Source organism: Grammomys surdaster, unplaced genomic scaffold, assembly GCF_004785775.1.
Source record: "Grammomys surdaster isolate TR1022 unplaced genomic scaffold, NIH_TR_1.0 125429, whole genome shotgun sequence".
Classification (NCBI taxonomy): Eukaryota; Metazoa; Chordata; class Mammalia; order Rodentia; family Muridae; genus Grammomys; species Grammomys surdaster.
Window position 1 is genome coordinate 959,760 of NW_021620296.1, and position 16,774 is coordinate 976,533.

At 50.9% G+C, this 16,774-nt stretch overlaps 3 protein-coding genes across 9 annotated transcripts in view; 1 reads left to right on the top strand and 2 right to left on the bottom strand.

The window, feature by feature from the left end:
• The window catches only part of Uba52 (ubiquitin A-52 residue ribosomal protein fusion product 1), an 18,832-nt gene extending 10,249 nt beyond the window's left edge, over positions 1 to 8,583 (bottom strand). Inside the window, exons 1-4 of the mRNA XM_028786107.1 lie at positions 8,578 to 8,583; positions 4,900 to 4,902; positions 3,744 to 3,752; positions 2,453 to 2,455 (exon numbers count right to left, since the gene is read on the bottom strand). The gene's annotated coding sequence lies outside the window, so the exon portion shown is untranslated. The remainder of the gene's footprint in view (positions 1 to 2,452; positions 2,456 to 3,743; positions 3,753 to 4,899; positions 4,903 to 8,577) is intronic.
• Positions 1 to 9,293, bottom strand: part of Kxd1 (KxDL motif containing 1) — a 14,363-nt gene extending 5,070 nt beyond the window's left edge. The window contains exons 1-2 of one of the 4 annotated variants that reach the window (XM_028786100.1): positions 9,243 to 9,293; positions 1,756 to 1,880 (exon numbers count right to left, since the gene is read on the bottom strand). In XM_028786100.1, the coding sequence (XP_028641933.1) occupies positions 1,756 to 1,856 (101 nt within the window). In that variant the 5' untranslated portion in view covers positions 1,857 to 1,880; positions 9,243 to 9,293. Of the gene's footprint in view, positions 1 to 1,755; positions 1,881 to 4,676; positions 4,851 to 5,103; positions 5,219 to 9,242 lie in introns of those variants that run through there. The other 3 variants (XM_028786101.1, XM_028786098.1, XM_028786099.1) reach the window with 3 other exon arrangements.
• A 47-nt stretch (positions 9,294 to 9,340) lies between these two features.
• Fkbp8 (FKBP prolyl isomerase 8) lies at positions 9,341 to 16,170 on the top strand. 4 transcript variants are annotated; one of them, XM_028786156.1, is made up of 9 exons: positions 9,341 to 9,434; positions 10,820 to 11,106; positions 12,322 to 12,491; positions 12,567 to 12,655; positions 12,914 to 13,134; positions 13,971 to 14,143; positions 14,997 to 15,074; positions 15,335 to 15,466; positions 15,711 to 16,170. In XM_028786156.1, the coding sequence occupies exons 2-9, from the start codon at positions 10,845 to 10,847 to the stop codon at positions 15,795 to 15,797; spliced, it is 1,212 nt and encodes a 403-aa protein (XP_028641989.1). In that variant the 5' UTR covers positions 9,341 to 9,434; positions 10,820 to 10,844; the 3' UTR covers positions 15,798 to 16,170. The 4 variants fall into 4 exon arrangements, with proteins under 4 accessions (XP_028641989.1, XP_028641993.1, XP_028641992.1 ...); XM_028786160.1 differs by having other exon boundaries at positions 12,917 to 13,134; XM_028786159.1 differs by lacking the exon at positions 9,341 to 9,434 and adding an exon at positions 9,438 to 9,520.
• Positions 16,171 to 16,774: the final 604 nt, after the last annotated feature.

Sequence of the window (16,774 nt, forward strand, 5' to 3'; positions counted from 1 at the left end):
CCTCAGAGTCACAGCCTCTGCATTCCCCTCAGCCCGAGCTAACCCCTGAGAGTCACAGCCTCTGCACTTAGTTAGAGGCAAGGCCTGAAGAATTCTGTCTACTGTTCTGGTCACCCACCTCCTACTCACAGCTGAAAGCCCTATTCAGAGGCACTCTTTGTACAGCCAGCATCTTTCATGGAGTTCTTTAGTGTGTATCAGTTCTTCTCACAGGGTGCTGCCTGGTCTGGGACCTACTCCATGTTCTAAACTGACCTTAAACTGCCTCTAGAGAAGTACTGTCATTACAGGTTTGTGCCACTGCGTCCAGCCACAAAGCTGACATTTATAAATTTTATTAGCTGATGATTTTTAAGATTTTTTTTTTTTGAGATAGTATCTCACTATGTAGCCTTGGCTGTCTTGGAGCTCATGAATGAAGGAGTTAAAGGTATGTGCCGCTTCGCCAGGCCCGTATTTACTTTCTATTACGTGTCTGGACTTTGTGGAGCATGTGCATACAGTGTCTATGGAGGCCAGATGGTGTGGGCCCCCTGGAACCTGAGTTCAGTTGTGCGCTGCCATTGGGTGCTGGGAACCCTGGCTCTCCTTAAGGGCAGGCAAGGCTCTTAACCACTTTGCATCTCTCCAGCCCATTTTTCCAAAGTTTAGATTTTAAACGCTTCCCAAGGCCAATATTCTGAAGTTGTGTATGATATTGGGAGGTGAAGGAACATTGGGGTACACTGGTGAAGGGGATGCTGGGAACCCAACCTCTCCATTTCTTTCTTGGCTTCCTGGCTACAAACAGCTTCAAAAGATGAACAGAAATCTAAGTCAGAAAGCCTTTCCTCTGTTAGATACCACCTCCTGCATTTTGTCACATCAATAGGAAGCTGACGGACTTTCTTAGAATCACTCAATCCTCAAGCTGACTGCTCCTTGTTACACTGTGCAAACCCCAAGTCACTCCCAAAAGCCAGGATGGTTGTTCCCATTTGATTTTGTCACTGTTAGTCTGGAAGTTTACATGGCCATATCTGAACTTAACCTAAAGAACCAGGAGAGAGCCGGGCAGTGGTGGCGCACACCTTTAATCCCAGCGCTTGGAAGGCAGAGGCAGGTGGATTTCTGAGTTCGAGGCCAGCCTGGTCTACAGAGTGAGTTCCAGGACAACCAGGGCTACACAGAGAAACCCTATCTCGAAAAAACAAAAACAAAACAAAAAAAAGAACCAGGAGACAGTCCTGGGCATGGTGGCAAAACCTAAAACAAAACCCCAAAACAAGAAATAACTAAGTAAATAATCCAAGGTAGAGAGCCCCAGAAGAAGACTGCCACCTCTGGCTGCAGGCTATGTCATGAACACAGAGCTGGGAGGGCCAGCCACTGGAATGGACGTGGAGCATCTGCATGCTTGGCAAATACTCACCACCAAGTCACCTTCAAAAGCCGAGCTCAATTCAGGGTGAGGCTGTCCCAGCAAGGGAGCAAAGCATTCTGAACCAGGCTCCCTGCATACCCAGATTGGGCTCTGGGTGTCAATGCCAAAAGCCAGCCCAGAAGCTCCCCTGAGTACCCCCTTCCCTCCCACCCTCCCAGCCCTGGCCTGGGGATAGCAAGCACTTGGCCCTGTCATGCACAGCTCTAAGAGCTGATCCTATGCCAAGGCTCGGAACCAGGAGTTCATTTCTTCATTCTATCACATCTCTGAGGTTGGGGCAGGGCTTGGGGGAGACAGTCGGACCCTTCCCGTGCCTCCCATGGCCTGCTCACATGTTCTTCTGGGCCAGAATTATGGCATTGACGTCATCAGTGTTCACCATGCTGAGGAAGCGGCCACAGAAGACCCTTGAGGCTGAGTCTGGGGTGTCCATCTCGTTCTCCTCGGCCTCCTATGCCTGAAATGACCGGAACAGACAAGTGAGGATGTCAAGAGCCCATCATGACCCCCAACACATCACCCCAGCTGGAAATGGGTGTTTGGGGGCCTAACAGGAACATACCCCCAGAAAACATAAGCCTGAAGGGCTGAGCATGGTAGCACATTTGTTGATTCCAGCATTTAGGAAGCTGAGGCAGGAGGACAGAGACCTAAGCTACCTGGGGCTGAAAAGTGAGATCTTCACTCTGCCACCCTCCATAGCACCCACCCTCCATAGCACACACTGGGCCAAGCCCCAGGAATGTGCACAGGCCTAGTTGGGTATGTCATTTCTTTCACTGTCCACACTAGGTCTGTAGGCCATTCCACCTCCTCTCAGGCTTCAGGCCTGTCCAGCTTCAGGTCAGTGTTTTCTATGGAACACCACATGCTAGAGTGCTCACATGAGAGAGGACAGACTACAGGGACTGTTTTTCCTCTTGGATAGACCCTAGGCTCGCAACAGGTGGCCATAGACACCACACAAAAACTCAGGTCCTTTTCCAGTCCAGCAAGTACTGTAGCATGTCTGCAGATCCATTCTTCCACCAGCTTCCTGGACCTGCTCCCCACCCCACGGTCGCTGAGCCCAGCTCTGTGTATAGGTTCTAGAGACCAAACCTGGGTCCCTAAGCACGTCATCAGCTCAGCTAATTCAGCAGGGCCACACTGTGTAGCACAGGCTGGCTCGAACTCTATGTAGCCCACAGTGGTCCCACCTTTAGCTGAGGACAACCTTGACTTCCTGATTTTCCTGCCTTACCTCCTGAGTGCTGGCACCTGGTTTTCATACATATGTATGAGTGCATGCATGTATGTACTGTGGTTCATATGCATGTGAATGTCGGAGGGCAACTTTGGGAGTTGGTTCTGTTTCTACCATGTTGGTAGCCTAGGACAGCTAGGGCTACACAGAGAAACCCTATCTCAGAAGGAAACAAAACAAAATACTCAAAAAACAAAACTTTACATATTTACTGTTTTGAGACAGGATCTAACTCTGTAGCCCTGGATGGACTGCAACTTGTTATGTAGACCAGGCTGGCCCATCTCTTAGGTCAAATTGCTGTTGCTGGAACATAAGACCTCGCACATGCTCTACACATGAGGACCTGTGGTTATTCAGCCCTGCTCCTGATTAGCTTTTTCTTTTTTAAATCTATTTATTTTATGTATATGAGTGCTCTATCTGCATGTACACCTGCATGCCAGAAGAGGGCATCAGATCTTATTACAGACGGTTGCAAGCACAGTGTGGTTGCTGGGAATTGAACTCAGGACCTTTGGAAGAGCAGCCAGTGTTCTCAACCACTGAGCCATCTCTCCAGCTCCCTGATTAACTTAAAGAATGGACTTAATATAGACTTTGTCTCTGGGAATCACCTGACTTTCTCACATTTCTTTCCTCCAAAGCACCAACAGTATCTGTGGCCTGAATCTGACTAGTATAGTATAGCCCTGCATCTTCTATAAACTAGCAAGGACAGGGCAGTCGTGGCGAACGCCTTTGATCCCAGCACTCAGGAAACAGAGGCAGATAGATTTCTGTGAATTCAAGACCAGCCTGGTCTACAGAGTGAGTTCCAAGACAGCCAGGGCTACAGAAAAACCCCGTTTCAAAAACAAAAACAAAATGAAGAAGAAAAGAAACTAGCTATGGGTGGGGATAGCCCCCTCCATCCAAGAAACATACCAAGTCCAGTCACCCAGTAATCAAGCATGACCATGGACAAAAACAGGGTTTTAGAGCCCAGGATAAAGGGAAAAGAGTAATTCAAGAAGATCCAACCTTCATGGCCAACCAGAACTTCACAGAGCTTCCCAAACCGACTTGGGCAACATAGGAAGACTGGCCCTATTTCAGGTGGATGGCATGTGAGATGGTTTAGTGCCAAAAAATGTTTGCTGTCTAAACTGTGGACTCCTGTTCAAGCCCTGGGACACACCTGGCAGAAAACTCTTGCAAGTTGTCTCCTGCACAAGAAAGTGCATGCCCATATTTCCCAAAATAGAGCGTAAATTGTCTTTTTTTTTTTTTTTTTTTGGTTTTTCGAGACAGGGTTTCTCTGTGTAGTCCTGGCTGTCCTGGAACTCACTCTGTACACCAGGCTAGCCTCAAACTCAGAAATCCGCCTGCCTCTGCCTCCCAAGTGCTGGGATTAAAGGCGTGCGCCACCACTGCCTGGCGTAAATTTTCTTAAAAAGAAGAAAAATGACTTGTGGTTAAAGGGCACAGTCAGCAACTAGGTTAACAGCTAGCATCTCTCATGCAGAATTTTGATTCCAGAGATTTTGTTCTAGATCAGGTATTAGCCCTGGTCTGGGGCTGAACTGGTAGCAAGCAGAAGGAAGCCCTGGGTTCCTCAGAATTTAAGTTCAGTTTGGGTTGTACATTCTGAGATCTAAGCCACCCTAAGATGCATGAAACCTTTACGAGTCAGGTGTGGTGAATTCCCGTGTACAGTGCTAGAGAAGACAGGAAGATCAGAAGTTTCAGGTCATCCTTTGCTTTGTGAGTTCCAGGCTAGCCTGGACAAATGAGACCCTGACCCAAAACAAGATTCAACGCAAGTCAGATGGGGTAACTCACTCACACTTGTCATCCCAGTACTCGAGAGACTAAGGAAGGTCAAGGAGATGGAAGCCAGTCTGGGCTGCTATCTCAAAAATTTAATGACTTTCTCCTTGTACTTGGGTGGCTGAGGCAGGAGGATTACCAGGAATTGCAGACTAATTTGAACTATTATCTGGAAAAAAAAAAAAAAACACTAACTCTCCCCCAGGAATGCCAGGCTGACTGGAATGGTTCTGCGCCTCAAGGTCACAAGTAGGAGCACAAGGAGCGGTCCCGCCTGAGTCCTCTAACCAACTTCAACTTTGCGGCGAAACTCTAAAAGGGAAAACAACAACAACAACAACAGAACCAAACCGGATAAGGCGAGGCTCAACATACACGGAGTCCCCACCCTTTCGAGTGGGGAAACTGAGGCACAAACGCACTCCAAGCCGCTCAGGGCTCCCAGTTGCGGACGGTCACACAACTGGGGTTCCCAACTAGATTTGGCCGCGCTGCCGCTGCGCATCCGGAAAACCGAGGCTGTGTCAGTCCCAGAGCTAGAATGGGCCCTCCCTCCCGCCGCGGCCGCCTAGTACCCCGGGGTCCCGCCCTGCCCCGGCTCCGGCTTCTCGGGCCTCAGCACCTGAACATCTGGCGGCCTGGCTCGCGCTTCCGGGATGGCGCCCGCGCGCATACGTCATCACGGAGCGTCCACGAGCTCGACTCCAGGCGCCTAGGAGCCTGCGCGTACTCGCAGCAACGGGGAAGGACCAAAATGTAGAAACACTTAGCACAAAAGGATGACCAATCACAGGACGATGTATGCGCATGCGCAGTGTCCCAAACATAGCTCCTAAGCAATCTGCAAGTGGGCAAATAAATGTACTATTTATTAATCCAGGGTCACACAAGGAAACCTTGTCTCGAAAAATAAAAACACAAGGTCCTATGTACCCAGGCTGGATTCCAACTTGCCATGTATCTGAGGTTACCCTTAAACTCCTGGTCATCCTGCCTCTACTTCACGCCATTGTATGTCACCACACAGTGTGTGACTTTCAGGTTTTTGAGACATCGCTGTAGCCCAGGCTGCCCTGGTAGTCAGTATTGTGAGAAATAACCCCCACTCTATTATAAAGAGTCTGGTGAAAGAAAAGCAGGGATTTGATTTGTTTTGTTTGGGTTTTTCTTGTGTTTTTTCGAGACGGTTTCTGTAACAGAGCCCTGGCTGACCTGGATTTGTTTATTTAGAACTCATAGAGATCTGCCGGCCTTTGGCTCCTGAGTGTTTGGATTAAAGGTCGGTGCCACCAGGACCCGCCAGTCTTCGTTTTTTGAAACAAAGTTTCTCTTTTTATTTCTGGTTGTCTTGGGACTTTCTCTGTAAGTCCAACTAAGAGAACAGTTTTTAATATGCCTTCTGCAGAAAGGGACTTCAGCATAGCAAAAAGGTAGAGGCTGGCATGGTGATTTCTTGCAAACAAGACAGTGTTTGACTTCCTTCTTCTTTCTTTTTTTTCTCCTCCTCCTTTTTGTGTGTAGTTCTGGCTGTCCAGTAATGTCCTTTAGTATTTTGACCAGGCTGCTCTCAAACTCAGATCTGTCTTCCTCTGCCTCCTGTGTGCTGGGATCAAAGGTGTATACCACTATGCTGGACTAAAGCAGTAGTTTTTAAAGTCCTGATCATAAGAAACTCTTGGCTACTTTTTCCCATAACTGGATACTCAGAGAGTTACAATCTTTGTACACCATATCATAGTCTTTAAATTCCCCATTCAGGGATTAAAAATCTTATCAAATGAGTTGTCTAGCCTTGAGCCTGACTATCCCTTCTCTGACTGTGTCATGGTCACATAGTAGAGTGCCTGCAACTTTACACCATCCTGGGTACTAAGAGAAGCAGACAGCAGGTGCCAACTCAGGGCAAGAGGAGCCTAGCACTTCATGCTATCTGTGATTCTTTGGTGGATTCTAAGTATACCTGATACTGAAAATGTACCAGAATAAATTATTTTCACATCATGAATCAGGAGCTGGCCTTGAAATTCCTGTCTATCCTCCTGCCCCAGCTTCACTGGTGCTGGGAGTGAAGACTTGCTGCACCATCCCTATCATCTGGACAGTTCTTCTGTTTGAGTACCACATGAGGTGGGGGTGGGGTATCTGAAGAGTTACTTTTTCCTAGCAATCTGGTTCTTTTTAAAACTTTCTAACCCCTTTATTACTTTATGTGTATGAATAATTTATGTGTATGAATACATTACCCATATAAATATACCATGTATGTGTAGCATGTGCCTATGGAAGTCACAAGAAGTCAAATCTTTGGGAGTTACAGACGGCTGTGAGCTGCCATGCGGGTGCTGGGAATGAACCCAGGTCCTCGGCAAGAGCAGCCAGGGCTCTCAACCCCTCAGTCACCTTGTCTATCATGATCCTTTTATTCCTCTGTCCTTGACTCTGTTTCCTTCTCTCTCTCTCTCTCTCTCTCTCTCTCTCTCTCTCTCTCTCTCTCTCTCTCTCTCCCCCACCCCCCAAAGCAGCTTGCTTCTTCTGTTTGCTGTTTAGAAAAGATTCCTGATTCAGGTTGCTCACTGCTGTCTGTATGGCTGTGTAGAAGCTCTGGAAGACACTCTATCCTGAAGTGTCTGAAAGACCTATTCCAAATTGATAAGACCCAAATGTGAAAGCTTCTCAAGTCTTTCCACAGGACAACATATTCTCCTAGACTTCATCAGCTTTTAGATGCTATACAGCCAGGAGGGCTAGCACACACCTGGAATCCCAGCTGCTGGAGACGCTATCACCACAAATATATGGCCAACCTGGGCTACAGAGTGAGTTCAAAGTCAGGCTGGACTATGTATAGAGTGAGACTTTCCTATCTCAAAAAGAAAATAAAATGCCAGGTGGTGGTGGCACATGTTTTTAATCCTGATACTCGAGAGGCAGAGACAGGTGGATCTCTGTGAGTTCTAGGCCATCCTGGTCTATAGAGCTAGTTTCAGGGTAGCCAGAGCCACACAGAAACCCTGTCTCGAAAAACAAAACCAAAAAAGAGAAAAAAAGAGGAAGAAAGAAAAAAGAGATATAACTGTATGACAGCATGAGCCCACATTTAAAGGAACAAGCAATGGAAAAGGGTTACACAGTGGAGTGGGGCCATGGGTGTGGGCAGTCCTGAGCTCAGTCTACAGAACCAACATGGTAAGACAGAACTTATTCATTTTTGGGGGGGGGGTTCGAGACAGGGTTTCTCTGTATAGCCCTGGCTGTCCTGGAACTCACTCTGTAGACCAGGCTGGCCTCAAACTCAGAAATCTGCCTGCCTCTGCCTCCCAAGTGCTAGGATTAAAGGCGTGCGCCACCACTGCCCGGCTTCCAGCTGACAGAACTCATTCTTGCAAATTGTCCTTTAGCATTCACTTGTGTACCAGAGTGCATGTTATATAATATATACAATATATATGTATAGTATATTATACACATTATACATATATGCATATACAATATATATTATACATATTATACTTTTATATATATATTCCTGCAAGTTAAAAAAAAAAAGACACTGAGGTCTACAGTGCTCAACCGAGCACCCACCTAACATGTGCAAAGGTCTCAGATCCCATTTCAAGTACTACAAGAACCAAAGAACAACAAAAAACCAAAACACTGGGTTTCAGATATAGCCAGGTTCAAATCCCTCAGAACTGGAACTAGCCCATGGTTTCTTTGAGATCAAGTGGAAGAATTAGAGGATCATTCTTGAAAGGGGAGGGACAGCTCAGGGAGGGACTAAAACAGCTCGGGAGAGTAGATAAACCCCTTCCAGTGAGAGCTGCTCCCTTCTCCCCAGCACCTTAGCGCCCTCTGGCAGAGCCTGCATGGAGAGCAGGCATTTACTGAACACCTGTGTGCGGCAGGTGACTATCTGGGAACTAGAACATAATGGCTGGTGGCTGTAGTGTCCACTTGGGCTTGTCACTGTCCTTCAGCTTTGAGCTATTGTTCTCTTCGTGCAATGGAGCCAAGTTCGGTAGTGAACTTCTGATCCGCTGATCCCCACTTATCAAGTGCTGAGATGACAGGCCAGCGCCCTGCCTGGCTTCCTGACCACGTCTGTACTTTCAGGGTAACTTAGTAAGCAGTCATACAAGACCCCAGAACCTCACAAGCAAGCTAGTTAACACTTTGTAGTTAGGAGTAGTGGCTCCCAGCAATCAGGGAGTTGAGGCAGGAAAACTGCTGCCAGCTTGGGCTACATGGTCAGACCCTGGCTAACCAAAATACAATTTAAAACATAAAACAAAAGAGAATGCTATAATAAAATAAAAGAGTTGAGACGTGTGTGGGTAGCACACACCTTTAATCCCAGTAGCTGACAGAGGCAGTATGTTCTTCATGAGTTCAAGGCCAGCCTGGTCTGGTAAACGTCCTGTGTCCAGGACAGCCAGGACTATAGAGAGATGCTCGCTCCCATCCCCAGGAAAAGAGAGGGGGAGGGAAGAAGAGGATATGAAATAAAGTATTAAGTAAAATTATGAAAAATTACTGTTTTCCAAAGAGCCCCCAAACTGGCCGCTCATGAACTGCAGTGTTTCTTGTTTATTTCTAACTCCTACTTGAGAAGGAGGAAGCCGGTGCCGGAGCGAACTCAAATCTGGACGTGCCGCTACCCTCCCCTACTGAGGCCCAGCCCAGTGCGTTCCCACCTCCCACGCCCAACAGCCCCTCCACCTAGAGGCTAGAGCCCCTTTAAGAACTGGTAGCGGAGCTTACCAGGAAGGAGGCGGTGTCGAGGGCGCGAGACGGACTTGTGCACAAGCCAATAAGCGAGGCAGACGCAGCGCGACTAGCCAATGGGCGTGCGGGGGCGGGGCGGCGCATCTGAAGCTGTTTCCCGAGGCGCGGCGGCCGCGGCTGGGGGCGGGGAGGGGGCACAGGACCCCAAGTGGGGTCCCCGAGCCGCAGGCACGTGTGACCGGGCGTAGCGAGGAGACCGAGGCTCCCGGGGCGGAGGCCTCCCGAGGCCGAGGGGGCCGGGGCCTCCCGGGGCGGTAGTGTCGACCGGGCGCGGGGCGGCGTTGGGGTGCGGGGCGCGCGGGGCATTGTGGGGGCTCGGGGCGGGAGGGTCTCCGGTCGGGGCCGGATCCCGGAAGGAGCCCCGCAGGTGAGGGTCGCAGGGCAGGGACGCAGGGCTCCGAGGCTTCCTGGGGTTTAAGTAGAGGGCCTTATGGCTATGTAGGGTTCTGCAGCTGGGTTGGGGGCCTCCGCGAGAGGCCTGGGGCCAGCGAGATGGTACAAGATTCCATATTGGTGTTCCCACTGCTATTTGGCTTTTATTTAATTTTGAGATTCTGTCTCCCGTATTCTAAGCTAGTCTGCCAAGTGGCTGTGTAGCTCAGGCTGCCCTTCCTGTCTCAACTTCCCAAGAGCTGGATAACAGGCGTGCACTGCCACACCGGGTTTACAGGGGTGCTGATTCTAAAGCGTTGTGCTTGCTAGGAGATCGCTCTTTCAACGAATTACAACCGTAGCTTATGTTTTCAATTGCTTGAGACAGGGTTTCATGTAACCCATGAATTCCATGGTCTTGAATACTTGATCATCCTGCCTCCACCTCCTGATTGCTGAGATGAAAGGCATTTGCTGATACCTGGTTTCTGCAGTGCTGGGAATAGAACTCCGGGTTTTGTGCTTGGTAGACAAGTGCCCTGTTGCCTGAGCTATCTCCCCAGTGCCCTTCTATGATTAAAAGCTGGAGGCAGGCTTGATGATAGAGGCAGGTTGGAGACGTGGTCCTTGTTAGGAGATTCAGTACCTTCAGGGTACGGAGCAAGAGACATTAAGTATCTAGCACCAATCCTTTATTCCTGGAGCCTTTAGCAGACAAGGTAGCCAGAGGCAAGAACCTCTACTAAAAATTCACTCTTCTCAAGTGACCCAGAAGTTATAAAAATTGCTGTCTCAAGGCCTCCAGTGACTGTCCCCACTGCCTCAGTAACCCCAACACCCTTTTCTTGACATTCAGTTCAGTAGCTTGGCCCTACTGTTAATTGGCTTGTTTCTGACCCTGGCCAAGTGACTTTGTCTTTCTGTGCCTGTTGGATCTTTTTTGTGTAAGCTAGGGTTTTCCTACTTTCTGTGTTTGTAAAGATTCCATGATAATTAGTTCTAATAACAGCTAACCCAGTTGCAGTTTGTGGCGCAGAATGTGAGGTCTATCTGCTCCTTCTTTGAACAAGCCAGGTTGGTAGGATGCATACGAAAGGCATGCCGGTTGTAAAGATTGGAGCTTAGGGGAGATGGGGCTGCCTAGACAGGGTCATCACTGTCATGCGTGACTGTCCCCCTAGGGCCAGTTCCTGATCCCCCAGCAGCATGGCGTCTTGGGCTGAGCCCTCTGAGCCTGCTGCCCTGCTACTTCCTGGGGCCCCACTCCTGGAGGGCTTTGAGGTGCTTGATGGGGTTGATGATGCAGAGGAGGAAGATGACCTAAGTGGGCTGCCACCACTAGAGGACATGGGAGAGCCTACAGTGGAGGAGGCTGAGCAGCCTGGAGCCCTGGCTCGGGAGTTCCTGGCAGCCACAGAGCCTGAGCCAGCCCCAGCTCCAGCCCCGGAAGAGTGGCTGGACATTCTGGGTAAGTGTGCTGCGTTGGTCGGAGGCACCTTGACCCAGGGACTTGTGGTCTCTTGAGCTTTGTTTCCCCTTTCTGTGTGGGTTGGAAGTGACATTAGGACATCAATGGCTGGTTTTTATTTGTTTATTTTGAGATAACCTCACTTTGAAACCCTGGCTGGCCTTGAACTACAGTCCAAGCTGGGTCTGAACTTTGGATCCCCTTGACTCATTGTCTCAGGTTCACTGGTCTCGCAGGCCTATGCTATGTGGCTGGCTTCCGAGATGTCCTGATACCAGCGTGTTTGTGAACTCTGTTTGCTGGCTCATATCTTGGCATGCACACACGATTTGTAACAGGTTGCTTTTTACCCCCAGTGCTGGTAACAGCAGCTCAAGAGAGGCTGAGTCACCTTCCTGAAGTCACACAGCCTTTGTACTGGGTGCCAGCAGCTCTAAGACAACTCCAGCTACATGTCCCCTAAGCATTTGTCTAGACATGACAGAGTCTAAAAACTACAGCCCAGCCTGACAGAGCATCCGGTTCTGCTGTTTACCCTTCTCTTGTTCCACAGCATTGATTTTTCTCCTAAGTGCTGTCTCTGGATAGTCCCAGCAGGGGAGCTAGGGAGCGGAAGCCAGGGCCCCTGCATGCCAGGCAGAGACTCTACCACTGGGGCTCACCCCCAGCCTCCCACTAGGGCATTCTAGGAAGGGTTTCTTAAAATCCTGACGTGCAGGAGCTTTAGGGATGGCTTAGTGATTAAGAGCACTGATTTCTCTTTTAGAAGATGTGGATTCAATCCCTAGCACCCACATGGCTGCTCACAAGTGCCTGTAACTCCAGTTTGAGGGAATCTGGCACCCTCTTCTGGACTCTGCCCGCACTGCACACATGAAAATTAAAAAAAAAAAAAAAACACACATTTAATTTAAAAAAAAAAAAAAAAAAAAGGCGAGAACAGCCTCGTACTCGGGCGTATTGGGTACAAGGTGAAAGGCACATTCAGCTAGGCTGTTTGCCCTGTCTGAGGAATAGCAGGCCAGGCCGTGCTCCATGGAGTCAGTCTCCAGCTCCAGCCTTAGTGTGTCATTCCTAACTCGGCCCTGTTGGGGCAGAGCACTGGTGGAAGATGCACAAGGCCTTAGTTCCACCTTGGTGTTACAGTGGCACTGGGTGTTCACTGCACCTGAAGGTGGCTGGGTAGAGCGGAGACTCACACCCTGGCCCCTGCAGGGAATGGATTGCTGCGGAAGAAGACACTGGTCCCAGGCCCACCAGGCTCCAGCCGCCCACTTAAGGGCCAGGTGGTGACCGTACACCTTCATATGTCCCTGGAGAATGGCACCCGCGTACAGGAAGAACCCGAACTGACCTTCACGTTGGGAGACTGCGATGTTATCCAGGTGGGCACTGGGTGGGCAGGTGGGCGGCCCACCACAGGGCCTGTGCTCTTGTGACACTCACTGGCTGTCCTCCAGGCCCTGGACCTCAGCGTCCCGCTCATGGATGTGGGCGAGACAGCCATGGTCACCGCTGACTCCAAGTACTGCTACGGTCCCCAGGGCAGGTGAGAGCCGGCCTGTGTATTTAACCCATGTATTGAGCCCATGACCCTTCCCATTTCATAAGAAGGAAAACTGAGGTTTAGGCTGGCCAAGTCACTGGCTCCAGGGTAATGTCTCAGACTGTGTTGGGTGATCGATGTGGAGACCCATGGACCTGAGGCCTGGCCTTCATCCCTCAGATTCAACCTGGCAAGGAGGGTGCGGTGGTGGCTGTAGTCAGGTTGCCAGGTCTGAGTGTCCCCTGTTGGCCACCTCCCCAGCAGGAGCCCATACATCCCCCCCCACGCAGCCCTGTGCCTGGAAGTCACCCTGAAGACAGCAGAGGATGGACCGGACCTGGAGATGCTGAGTGGGCAGGAGCGTGTAGCCCTGGCCAACCGCAAGCGGGAGTGCGGCAATGCCCACTACCAGCGTGCTGACTTTGTGCTAGCCGCCAACTCCTATGACCTGGCCATCAAGGCCATCACCTCCAACGCCAAAGGTGACCAGTTACTTGGGGTGTGTGTGCGTGCTGTGGAAGTCAGAGGACAAACCAGAGAAGGCAGTTCTGTTATTCCAGTTTGTATGGAAGGGGCTCAAAGCTCAGTTTCTCGGCCTTTGCAGCAAGGGCATTTACCTGCTGAGCCATCTAGCTAGCATGTAGAGTGGCCATACTTCTGCACCATCATTTGGGCCATAGAACATTCTAGAATATTCCAGAATGTAGACGTATTTCCTGCCATCCATAACCTTCAGGTCAATGGCTCCTTCCAGGTGGTATATGTATGATCAGAAGCTGAGGCAGGAGGATGGCCAATTATAGTCTAGTCTGGGTTACATAGCAAGACCCTTTAGAGTGTGTGTGTGTGTGTGTGTGTGTGTGTGTGTGCGCGCACGTGCGCGCATCTGTGTGTGTTCATTATAGTGGGGGTCAGAGGTGAATGCCTGTGTTTTTCTCAGCTGCTGCCCACATTTTCTGACATGTCAATGGACCCAGAGCTCAGTGAGTGAGTGGCCATGCCTGCCTGTCCCCCAGTGTTGAGATTACACACATGCACATTGCACATGACTCCTGAGTGAGCACTGGGGTCTGAAGTCACATCCCCACCCTTGCACACAAGCCCTTGGTGGCACCGGCCTGTCAGCTTAACATGAAGGTGGCCATAGGAAGGTCAGGAGTTCAAGGGCATTCATGACTACATAGTGAGTTGGGGGCCATCCATAGCTGCTTGAGACCCTAACTATGGTGTAAGGACTCGGGTGGCCTCTTAGGGGGTCTGGTGCTGTTGACCCCAGGGGAGGGCATGCCTATTTCCAAGTGACCCCCCTCCCCTACAGTGGATATGACCTGTGAGGAGGAGGAGGAGCTGCTCCAGCTGAAGGTCAAGTGTCTGAACAACCTCGCGGCGTCACAGCTAAAGCTGGACCACTACCGAGCAGCGCTTCGCTCCTGTAGCCAGGTGCTGGAGCACCAGCCGGACAACATCAAGGCACTGTTCCGCAAGGGCAAGGTGTGTTGCAGCCATTTGATGCCTCCCAGTCTTGGGAGCCCCACAGTTTGTGGCAAATGCTTCTTGTATTCGATTCTCTTTGGCTGCCATCTTCTCCAGAGGGAAAACTGGCTTTGTCATATCATGGCTTGAGAGCCCTAAGCCATGTGTCTCTGCTCCCATGTTGTCTCTTCTGCCCAAGTTCCACCAGTTGTGGGCACTATAGACAGGCAGTGGCCAGGCTGGGCTGAGGACACAGCCTCTACACTCCACTAGTTTCTAGGTCAGCTATTCCGCACAGGCTGTCTGCTCGGCCCTGGTTATCTGGCCCTGCATGGCTCCCTTTTTGCCTGGTGCACTTGTTATGTTTTGTGGTGGTGCAGCCCTATGGCTTGCACAGGCCAAGGAAACAGAGGCAGAGACACCTGGGGTGTGCAGGCTTCTGCAGGGAAATCAGGTGTGCTGTTCTAGGAGCCTCAGTTGTTGAACACAGACCCTGTGGCCCAGCCACACAGCTGAAGTCTAAAGACAGATTGTAATCAGACAGCAGTGTAGGCCAAGAGTCCCACCACTCAGGAGACTGAGGCAGGATCTAGGCCCTCCTGAGCTATAGTGGAAAAATCCAGAAAGATGATTGGCTTTTGGAACTGTCCCATCAGGAAAACTGCCTTCAAATCTGGTGGGATTTATAGTACCATGGGATATTGAATCTTCTCTGAGGCTCCTGTAATCTGAGGTGCCTGTCCCCAAGTCCCTTGTCCCAGTACAGCAGTGATACCAGTGCCAAGCTGTGGCTTGAGATCAGGGTATCATTGCAGGGCAGAGGGGAGTGTGCTCTGGGCAGATGCAGAGAGTGGGTGCCTCTCTCCCATAGGTGCTGGCTCAGCAGGGTGAGTATAGTGAGGCCATCCCCATCCTGAGGGCTGCCCTGAAGCTGGAACCTTCCAACAAGGTAAGCAGAACTCTGCTGGGCCGGGCTGGCAAGTCCCTGTGGTTGTCTGCCTCTGGTTATTACTGCGGCTCTGTCTTCTGACTTGCCTAGCCGGGACACAGCAGTCCCACTTTGTTAGAGCTGATGGGGGCAGGTAGAACCACTGAGTCTTAGGAGCCCCAACACTTGACAAATCTTGGAACCTACCAGAAGGGGCAGTAGTGATGACAGGCAGTCAGCTGCCTCCTGCACGTGCTCACCCACTCCCACCCCTCCCACAGACGATCCATGCAGAGCTCTCCAAGCTGGTAAAGAAGCGTGCTGCACAGCGAAGTACAGAGACCGCCCTGTACCGAAAGATGCTAGGCAACCCCAGCCGGCTGCCTGCCAAGTGTCCGGGCAAAGGGGCCTGGGTGAGCCTGAGTGGGGTTGGCGGGGCTGGAGGGCGAAGCTGGGAAAGGCAGAAGATGGGACTCTCTGGACCTGCAGGACTCGTGGTGTGGGTTGGAGACTCAGGCAGAGGAAGAAAATCCATGAGAGGAGTGGGTATTCAGTTTAGGTTTGTGAGCATGGTCTGGACACTGGCTAGGAGGCTGTGTGGATCGCAGCAGTGGCTTTGGCTCTGTAGCCAGCTCTCATCCTTCCCTTTGTTCACAGTCCATCCCATGGAAATGGCTGTTTGGGGCGACTGCTGTGGCCCTGGGGGGCGTGGCTCTCTCTGTGGTCATTGCTGCCAGGAACTGACTGTCCCCCTGCGCACCTGGACTCCAACCTGTGCTCCCTAACTTCCCCAAGCTCCCTGTCTACTGCCCTCCCTGGCCGAGATGCCTCCTATGGGTTGGGGGAGCAAGGATTGAGGGTCACATACCCCAACAAGCAGGAAGGACTGAGACCCTGAAGCAGAGGCATGGGGTGCAGCCCAGAGGGAGGGTCCCTGTTCCTCCAGACCCAGTTGTCTCTCTCCCACAACCCTGTCCTCTGGGGTCAGGCCTCAGCTGGGGCAGCCTCAGTTTTCCCTCTCAGTAGGCCTGGGGGCAGCACTACCATTCCTTCCTGCCCGCCCAAACCCTCTGTCCAGGCTCCCCCACAGTGAATCAAATAAAGCCTCACCTCATACCCTGCTGCTTCCCAGGCCTCTTTCTGATGAAACAGAGAAGCCCTGAGTCACAGCTGAGCCAGTCCTCCACAAAAGCGGCTCTAAGGAGCGGTTGATGGCCTGTGCCCACATACAGCTGACTTCAGGGGTCTTCAGCACAGCCCCATCAGTGCTTTCATTTCCTACCTGAGGTTGGACCATGTTGGGGTCCTGTGGACTCTGGCGTCATTTTTATTTGATGAGTGTTATGATTTCAAGAGTCCCTGTCCTGGTATGTGTGAGGCCTTGGGTTCTGCAAGAAAGGTGGAGAACTGTACAGCCATGGTCACCAGAGAAGTCCGGGGTTGGGGGTGTGTGATTGTGTTATTTTGAATTGTACAGGGATGATGGTCACCTGAGCAGGGTCCCTGTGTCTGAAGATTAAGAAGGCTGGTCTAGCCGGGCGGTGGTGGCGCACGCCTTTAATCCCAGCACTTGGGAGGCAGAGGCAGGCGGATCTCTGAGTTCGAGAGTTCGAGGCTAGCCTGGTCTACAGAGTGAGTTCCAGGACAGCCAGGGCTCCACAGAGAAACCCTGTCTCGAAAAAACCAAAAAAAAAAAAAAAAAAAAAAAAAAAAAAAAAAAA

What these genes read in the sequence shown, in the direction of transcription:
- Fkbp8 (XM_028786156.1), top strand. Translation starts at nt 10,845, where the DNA reads ATGGCGTCTTGGGCTGAGCCCTCTGAGCCTGCTGCCCTGCTACTTCCT. An exon ending in TGCTACGGTCCCCAGGGCAG is followed by an intron (nt 12,656 to 12,913) that starts GTGAGAGCCGGC and finishes CCACCTCCCCAG; the next exon opens with CAGGAGCCCATACATCCCCC. An exon ending in CATCACCTCCAACGCCAAAG is followed by an intron (nt 13,135 to 13,970) that starts GTGACCAGTTAC and finishes CCTCCCCTACAG; the next exon opens with TGGATATGACCTGTGAGGAG.